At 44.1% G+C, this 9875-nt stretch overlaps 1 protein-coding gene and 1 long non-coding RNA gene across 3 annotated transcripts; both read right to left on the bottom strand.

Annotated features, from left to right (window-relative positions):
- Nucleotides 1–2174: 2174 nt before the first annotated feature.
- LOC311033608 lies at nt 2175–3707 on the bottom strand. 2 transcript variants are annotated; one of them, XR_014599508.1, is made up of 2 exons: nt 2879–3707; nt 2175–2827 (listed from the first exon to the last, which is right to left on the bottom strand). It is a non-coding gene; the product is annotated as an uncharacterized lncRNA (long non-coding RNA). The 2 variants fall into 2 exon arrangements; XR_014599509.1 differs by having other exon boundaries at nt 2871–3707.
- Nucleotides 3708–4913: 1206 nt separating this feature from the next.
- rab33ba (RAB33B, member RAS oncogene family a) lies at nt 4914–9437 on the bottom strand (the record flags this gene model as incomplete). The annotated part of the gene is made up of 3 exons (XM_084041876.1): nt 8793–9437; nt 6160–6381; nt 4914–5213 (listed from the first exon to the last, which is right to left on the bottom strand). The coding sequence occupies exons 1-3, from the start codon at nt 9006–9008 to the stop codon at nt 4914–4916; spliced, it is 738 nt and encodes a 245-aa protein (XP_083898002.1). The 5' UTR covers nt 9009–9437.
- Nucleotides 9438–9875: the final 438 nt, after the last annotated feature.

Here is a 9875-nt window from a genome sequence, read left to right on the forward strand (position 1 = left end):
AACTGAGCCGTACGGGTCCATTTGTACACTCTCAGAGTTACAGCCCTCAATGAACCCTGAGGGTCCCTGGATAAATAACATAAACCATCATAAACTCTTTTTTCATAAAAACTTTATTTCGGTGGATTATTTCTCGACTTCAACAATAGATTGAAGGACTAATCAGGCTTTCCAACCATATAAAACACAATACCAATTGTTAATATTGAAGTGGAGAAAGAAATAAAGTTTGCAAGCCTTTTTTTTTAGGAGTTTAATTAGTTTCCAGAAGGTCATGTTGAATGCTATTAGAATAAAGAATCTGCATGGCAGTGTGAAGAGGATAGACTGATAGATATACAAGACCAGACAGACTGTGTCTGTGTGTGTGTGTGTGTGTGTGTGTGTGTGTGTGTGTGTGTGTGTGTGTGTGTGTGTGTGTGTGTGTGTGTGTGTGTGTGTGAGATAGATCATTTTGTCCTGGTCAGGTGGAAACCTTGTATGACCAAAACTGTTTCTTTTCAGAAAATAGAAAAAAAAGAAAGACAAAAAGAACCTTTTCTTTTGGACATACAAGGTCACAAGCATGAGCCGTGTATAATATATAAAGCTGAACCCAGAGACCACAGAACCAGCTGTGAACTCCAATACCCAGAATGCAACACTGGTGTTTAGAGCAACATTCATAATGTGTAGATGTGTGTTACTACAGTATGTAGGCCTACAGTAGAGGATGATATGTCACACTCTGAATTAAAAAAACCTACTGCATCTAGTCTAGTGTACTGGTTCTCAATGTCTGGTGCGGGGACCTCCAGCGGTCCCAAATGGACCCTTAAAGGTCTGTAACTCTCAAAGACCTGTAAGGGTCCATTTGGTTCCATTTGTTACACTCTCAGTCACAGACCAGTCATTGAGAATGTAGTGCAAGGGTTCCCAAACTGTTCAGGCCGCGACCCCCCAAAATAATCTTATTTGAACTGGGGACCCCCCAAAATAATCATATTTGAACTGGGGACCCCCCAAAATAATCATATTTGAACTGGGGACCCCCCAAAATAATCATATTTGAACTGGGGACCCCCCAAAATAATCTTATTTGAACTGGGGACCCCCCAAAATAATCATATTTGAACTGGGGACCCCCCCACCCTGACAACCACCCTGACAAGCATTCTGAATTGTAGGCATTACATTTTGACTCAGTTCCACAGATAAATATTGTGAAAATAGCCGATCTACAAGCTCACAAGCTACAAGCTGTGAGCTTGTATATCTGATATTTTCAAATTGTCAAATATTTCTTACGTAATATTTGACAATTTGGCCAATTTGGTGTTAAGGTCTTAAAAGTCATTAAATTGTCACTTTGTGCAGATACCCTGTATATACTTATACTGTATGTTGGTTTGTTTACTGTTGAGTGAGAAAACTATATTGCACATTAAGATAATCATCTGGGGACCCCCCAGTATGGAACCAGTGATGTAGTGTACAATGGCAGAAGTTGAACAGTATTCACGCGGGAGGAGTGAGACATGCAGAGTAGAGTAGTGTATTATATATATATATATGCTTAACCCATTAAGACCGGGAACACATCGGTGTCAGTTTAAGATTTCTTCGGCTATTCAAAAAAATAGCAGATATACAAGCTCAGCGCAAAACATCTTTTATTAATGAACTCAAATCTTTGCTTCTGGGGGAGTGGGGGTCCCTGGAACAACATATTTTGAGATGGGGCTCCGCGGACAAATACATATCATTTTGGGGGTCCTTGACATGAAAAAGTTTGAGAAACACTGATTATAACAACATAAGTTTTTTCAAAAAGCTGTTAGGATTTATTTGTAGATATTTGTATTTGTAGATTCCACCAGAAGCAAAGATTTGAGTTAAACATTTTTGCTTTAAAAAATATATATATTCAAAGATTTTTTCATGATTTTTAAAAAATAGCCAAAGAAATCTTGACACAGCTGCTGCGTTCCCAATTTTAATGGGTTAAATACAGGATGTACTGTAGATATGCATGTACATGTATTAAATACATGAATATGTATGGAGGTCACACTAGTTAAGAGAGTATAGAGTACACTGACGTCACGTCACTTCCGTTACCTGGAGAAATCTAATAGACTTTAGTGACATCACATAATGTAACTGTGTTCCAAAAATATACATAAAAAATGACCATTTGACTTAATCAACTGATAGTGAAATGTAACGGGAACAGAAGTGACGTCAGACGTGTTTATTCTATTCACTCATTGACAGTATTTGACTCACATTAAAGCCCATATGAACCTTTTAAAAGAGGCTCCTCACTTACTTCCTGAATTGATCATTAACTGAGCGAAACGCTGATTTGTACAATAATATTACTGTGTGTGTGTATATAATGAACTGATCCTTCCTGTGTGATTGATCTATAATATGAAGGAGACAGTCACGTTTATACATTAAATTCTGCCGTCGTTGGCACCGGGTGAAAAAAAAAAAGGGTTACAAAAATTGCGGGATAAAAATTATTTTAAAAAAAAAGAAAAAATCTGCCGTCGTAAATCTAATGCCGTTTGTTCAGCTGATGTGTGCTTTCTAGTCTCGCGCGGCCAGACAACATTTCCACAATCTCCCAATGCTTCACAGTAGAGTCTGGAACTAAACCTCCCGGAAGTCCAGAACGGAAGCTGTCGTCTGTTCCTTATTTTGATACCGTTCACGAAAACATCTTTTAAAATATCTTCACACTTTATATCTGATAAGCAGCAAGCTATACAGACATCGATTATTTTTGTGCGATTGCGAAGACGAAACGGAAGCGGAGAGGAGACGTCACGTCTTTATCCTCTGATCATTTTCAGAGCTTCTGTTGCTCCAGAATGTATGACGGACAGACAGACAGACAGACAGACTGTCTGACAGACAGACAGACAGACAGACGGAGGCATTTGAACATTGTGGGACGCAACGGTCTGGCTGGCGAGACGGGCAGGCTTACCCAAAACTTTTTCCACAATCAACTCAAACTATCTTTCTAACATGGTTTCATATAGAGCACAACTTTTGATCAACTAACTACATTTGGCATGTTTTTATGTCCGTTATGCTCTTACACTAGTTGACTCGTTGACTCCAACGGCACGTAGGAATTCACTATTCTGGCAACGTTTGTCCTTAGAGACGGCGATGAGGCGATGTAGCCGTCTGGCACCATGTAAACAAAAACAAAACGATAGACAACACCCGTCTGTCACGATGGCACCTGGAAATGTTTTCAGACATAATTATATAATCAACTGGCTCTTCTATAGATGAGGAAATGGCTTCCGGTGGATCTTCAGTATTTCCAGTATTTTTTGCACATGGCAGACGATAGCTCGACTCATAAGCTTGACTTAAATAATCCATCGCAAGGCGCTGTCGCTTCTTACAATCGGCTTGAAAACGTCTGATAAACAGCGAAAATAGCCGATCTACAAGGTCACCACGCGTCGCATGGCGACGCGTGGTGACCTTGTAGATCTGCTATTTGCGCTTCACGTCGCATGACGTATAAGTATACAGTGTTTTAAGTGGCTTAGGGTTGTTTCTAAAAGGCAAAAAGCAGCATCAGTCTTCAGAGTCGAGATGTTGTTCACCTGCGTCTTACTTTAGGAGACTTCTTTTTGTCTCCTCACTTCCTCCCTCAGCTTCCTCTCTCCTCACTCCCCCGTAGCCCTTTACTTAACGTGTCCCTCACCCCCCCCCCCCCCCCCCCCCCCCACACACACACACACACACACACTCTCTCTACCGACCGGCTTCGAATGCTATCAATGCATTGAATGGCACATTATCACGTTTTATCAGACCATTGAATGGGCCAAGTAGGCGACATACTGACCTACCCGCGATTTATCAGACCATTCATTGGGCGTTATCAGGAGATACTGACCTACCCGGAGGCAGAGCAGTCCCCACAACATGATTTACCATTCTGTGCCTATCGGTACATAACTCCAACGGTGCTGAGTATAGCTCAAGCGAACTGGAGCCATGTGAGGGACCACCGAGCGAGCTAAAGCGAGCGTTGCGACGTTCGGTTTCGGTTCCGTCATGGTCCGAAACCGAAACGTAACTTTATATAAGTCATCTCCGTCGGTAGGTCAGTATCTCCTGATAACACCCAATGAACGGTCTGATAAATGGCGGGTAGGTCAGTATGTCGCCTACATCGCCCATTCAATGGTCTGATGAAACGTGATAATGTCCCATTCAATGCATTGATAGCATCCGAATCAGGTGCTCTACCTCCCCATCCATCTGTCCCGTGTGTGTTCAGCCTTTTCACTCCAGCAAATGTCACCCTCCTTGATTCACTGGCCTCGCTGTGCGGGGGGGGGGGGGGGGGGGGGGGGGTTCTGAAATGTACAGGTGCATAAAGTTGTTCACACATCTCTTCTGTTAGGGACCGTAGAACCACAGAAAGCATTTCATTGGCGCTTTGGATGTCATGTGTCTAGAACGCTCGCACTGCTGTGCTCAAACATCCTCTCATCTGTGTTACTAGCACAAAGGGACAGTTCACCCCCAAAATGACAGAAAACGATAGACTGGAATTCATGGATATGTTTTAGTTTTTGTCTCTAAGCCAATAATTTGATGACCGGCAGCGGTTCCGGTAGGAGACACAAAGAGTCTCCTTTGTATCTCCTACCGGAACCGTTGCCTATTGGCTTAATGCGACAAAAAACAAACAATATCCATGAATTCAAGGGGTGACTAAATCGATAGGAGAAAAAAAAGTCATTTTTGTGGGTGAACTACCCCTTTAAGCTGAAACAACGTCAACGTGTCCACATACTGTACCAGCTCTAAACAGTGAGATAAAAAAACGGGTTCTGGAAACGGTTCCAAACGTGATGGAACCCATTCCGGGGTCTCTGTGTCTCTCAGCAGCTGCTGCAGGCCCAGCCCCGCCCCTCCTCGTCTCCCTGGTCCCGCCCCCTCCCCCCCCCGCCCAGGTTGATGGTGGTGTCGGGCGGAGGCTGGCTGAGCACCAGGGGCTTCTGGGACTTGAGCTTGTGAGCCACGGTCATGAAGATGGCCTCCACGTGGTCGCTGCTGCCGCGCGGCGGTGTGGGGGCCACGGGGCCGGCGTCCGGCTGGCCGGCCGTGGGGTCCTTGGCCGACGTCTCGAACAGCGGCATGGAATGGGCGTCGGCAAACTGCTGGGCCAGGTCCGTGTTCACCTGGACGAGATAGAGGTGGAGCTTATTAAGCAGGTTTTACCGTTAAACACATGGTCACATGAAGAAATATGTTTTTCACACTTTCAGAGCGTATCCCTGGTCATAATAGGGACATACCTAACCCTACATAGACCCTTATGGATATACTATATGAATCTTGAATCTTGAACACAGGAGGTGAATTTAATTCAAGTCCACAAGATGGTCACATATTTCGGCAGGTCACCGTTATTTATCCAACTCAAGATGGCGTCCAGACGGTGTATTACTCGCTTTAAAACGGCATGTTAAAATATGCATGTGAAAACATTTGAGGTGATGAACCAGTCTCAGGAGCACCGCCTCTGTCTCTCCTGACCAGAGACTCAGCGTGCGTCTTGTTCCCATAGCCCGAGTAGATGGGGCGGTCGGTTGCTACTCTGGTTCAAGGTTCAAGGTTCCTTTATTTTGTCTCCCTTGTCAGAAAGTTGTCTTGGAAACAAGGACCAGCTGCATTACAATACAGTACAAAAAAACATTTTTTTTTAATCGTGGAAATTTGTGAAAATCTTTAAATATATAAACATTTTAACTCCTTGACATGAAAAAAAGTTTGAGAACCACTGATATTATAGCAACATAAGTTTAAAAAATAAAACTGTTAGGATTTAGAAGATATTTGTAGAATCCCCCAGAAGCAAAGATTTGAGTTAGAAATGTTCACTTTGACTTTTTTTACCTTGTAAACCTGTGATGTGACAATAAACCTGATTCTGATTCTGATTCTGATATCTATATTCAAAGATTTGCACAAATGTTCACGATCTTTCAAAAAAAATATCAGATCTACAAGCTCATAGCGATCTGCTATTTTTCTAATAGCCAAAGAAATGTTAAAAAAATGACACAGATGTGTTCCCGGTCTCAATGGGTTAAATAAATCAAATCATATCAAACCCACTCATACCTGCACGGCGTGGTGGAGGTCACACTTGTTGCCCACCAGGATGCGGGGCACCTCGGTGCCCAGCGCGTGCTGCCGGCACTCCTCGATCCAGGCGGGCAGGCTGCGGAAGCTGGCGGCGCTGGTGATGTCATAGACGAACACCACGGCGTGCACGTTGCGGTAGTAGTGCTGCACCATGGACTTCCTGAAGCGCTCCTGGCCCGCCGTGTCCCACAGCTGGATCTGAGGACGACGCACAGAGACAATGCATTCATAATATGAATTATACACATAAACATACGTACATCACATATTTTTAACACGGTCACTTTTTCTATGCTGTTGAGTAACCTCTTGTCACCATTCTTTCCACCTCAGAGGAAAGTCTGGTTGTCTCCGCCAGGCCGAAGGCATGGTGGAGAGTATGTTTTACCCTCCGTCTGTCCGTCCGTGTGTGTGTGTGTCCGTGTGTGTGTGTGTCCGTGTGTGTGTGTGTCCGTGTGTGTGTCCGTCCGTCTGTGACCATAGAGATACTGTGTACCGATTTGCATGACGCTTGTTACAAACACAACACAACCTCTATTATAACTTGTAATAGAGGTTACAACCTGGCGGATACTTTTTCTAGTATTTGTTCTAAAACTAGCCTGTGATCCGGTTTAGAAAAAATGTGGTTGGTTCCGGTTGGTGTCACATTGTTTTTGTTCCCCACATAATGCCAATCAATTAGTTTAGTCTCACTAGTCGTGCTACGAGTTAGAATAAAAGATGGACATAGATACCAAACCATTATTATAACTAAAGCAACCAAAACATTATACCAAACTAAACACGTTTTAAACTAGGGGAATCATTTTGGAGATGCACGGCGCCGGTGGTTCCGGTCGTTGGTTCCGGCCGCCTGATGACAGGCTGTATGGTCTGTGTGTCATCTACAGAGCACAGACAGACAGACAGACAGACAGACAGACAGGCTGTATGGTCTGTGTGTCATGGTGACACTGCAGTTGTTGACAGGTCAATAGACAGTCTCATGATGTGTTAAGCCTTATAATGTGGATGGAGATATTTAGTTTTTTATAAACATTGTTGTGTAGACATGCAGGAAAACAACATTTTAAACAAAGGAGGAACCTAATACCCGTGTACGTGTGGAGTGGACATAACCTGAGAGCTTACAGACCCCCTCTGTCACCCTCATGGGTCCATTCTGTTAGATCTGTACGGTCAAAAAACTAATAATGTTACTCTTGTAAGGAGGGCTTCCTCTGTTCACCTTCCTTGGCCATGAATGTTCTAACAAACCAGACTCAAACCACCATGGAGGTTGTGGGTTCGAATCCACCGTGGTGCATCCGGCTTTGTCCAGCGTCTATACGAACACAATTGGCCCGTGTTCAGGGGAGGGACGCCCATAATTCTGCTTTGGCAATGTAAACGTATGTTTTCTCATGCCAATAAAGCCCTTTGAATTGAATTGAATTGAAGCCGGACCTTCCTAAGAACTGAGTTCATGCTTCCTTAAACGCATGAGGAGTGAGCAGGCCTTCTTATCACCTGACGGGGGGGGGGTTCCCCGGTAGGACGTAGTGCATCAGGCGCCCCGCTTGACCAGGGGAGGCAGTATAGAGACCAGGCTTACAGCATGTTTTTTTGTGAGGGTACCAGTGGTTCTCAAACTTTTTCATGTCAAGGACCCCCTAATTGACACTTATTACCCCGCGGACCCCCATTTGAAAAGATAAGCCAGGGACCCCAATAAGAGAATGTTTTTACGGCTCTCTAGCAGTGATTCTCAACCATTTTAATTTCAAGGACCCCCAGTTTGACATGCATTAGGCTACGGACCCCCATTTAATGGCATTTATACCTCTGGGACCCCAATTCACATTGTAAAACCAATGTTAATTTAACTCTGAGAGTGTACAAATGGAACCAAATGGACCCGTTAGGGTCCATTTGGTTCCATTTGTACACTCTCAGAGTTCCATTTGGTTCCATTTGTACACTCTCAGAGTTACAGACCCATAAGGGTCCATTTGGTTCCTGTCCATCATCTAGCTGGGGATCCCCTGGAACCCCCTCAAGTACCCCTGGGGGTCCCCGGACCCCACTTTGAGAACCAATGCCCTAGGGGACACGGGGAGAACATGCAAACTCCACACAGAGTAGGCCCTTTCACCAACCCCTAGGTGGGGCCCACAGCGTCCCTGGTGGGAATCGAACCCAGGACCTTCTAGCTGTGAGGCGACAGTGCTACTGACCGTGCCCCCTTGTCTGTGTGCATGATGACTGTTAGTGTTTACACACTGCAGGTACTGTATGATGTCACTGATACTGCATGATGTCACTGATACTGTATGATGTCACTGATACTGCATGATGTCACTGATACTGTATGATGTCACTGATACTGCATGATGTCACTGATACTGTATGATGTCACTGATACTGCATGATGTCACTGATACTGTATGATGTCACTGATACTGTATGATGTCACTGATACTGTATGATGTCACTGATACTGTATGATGTCACCGATACTGCTGCAGCATGAATGTCATGCAGCTGCATATGATGTCATTGATGCAGCATGCATGACGTCATTAGAGCCGTTATGACGTCACAGTGATGACTCAAGAGTACAGTACCTTGATCTTCTCTCCGTCTATGTCCACCAGCCTCTCTCTGAAGTCCACCCCTATGGTGGCCTCGGTCTTGCTGGGGAACTTGCCGGCGGTGAAGCGGTAGGTGAGGCAGGTCTTCCCCACGCCAGAGTCTCCGATCACTATGATCTTAAAGATCCTCGTCCTGGGGGGAGGGAGAGCCGAGGAGGAGAACTCTGATGCTGCGCCCACACCCGCCATCAGGTTCTCTTATCGATCTGCAGCGACGATCGATATAATCAGCGATTATCGTCGATCCGATCCGATGGAGGTGTCGATGTGTTGCACTTTAGTGAAGAAGTGTGTCTGCTAGCAGAGAGGCTACAGAGACTAGCCTCCTGTGTATTAACACATAATAACACTCATATCTGACTCACATGCACACACATAGTAACACAGATCAGTATTTATAACATTATGGTTCATAATAATAATAATAATAATAATAACATAAAACACCACGGAGCTGCTTCTGTCTGGACACGTAGTGTTGTCAACCCCACATCACGCCTCCCTCTCGTGAGATGTAAAAGGCTGCGCGCCGGAAGGAAAACAGCAGATCTAGAAGCTCACCACAGTGACCGTGAGAGCTGGACGGCGACGCGTTGTGAGCTTGTAGATCTGCTGTTTCTCCCGTCGCTGCGCCGCACACCGAGGAGCCCCCAGTATCAGCCCCGCAAACTGGCCTCGATTAGGGTACTTTTTTAACCTTGTTTGTTTATGTGAGGCATAGCTGAGTCTCTTTATTATTATTATTATTATTATTATTATTATCACAACAACAATAATAATAGTAATAATAATAATTATTACCCATATTAAAATAAGTGTTAAATATCTTTATTTTCTGATAGTAATCATTGCTATAGAGTGTTGGGTCTCCTTGTCTTTCAGCTCTTTAGTAAACATATACATTTAAGGTTGGGGATACACATCCTAACAAATCAGGATAAACAAGTCAAACCACCATCATTAGATGTGATAAACAAATTGTCCAACAAGTCTATTTATATCTATTATTATGCTATATATTATAATAGTTTTTATGACCAAAGGTCTGTCTGCTGG

Source organism: Gymnoscopelus microlampas, assembly GCF_963454915.1.
Source record: "Gymnoscopelus microlampas genome assembly, chromosome: 18".
NCBI classification, from domain to species: Eukaryota; Metazoa; Chordata; class Actinopteri; order Myctophiformes; family Myctophidae; genus Gymnoscopelus; species Gymnoscopelus microlampas.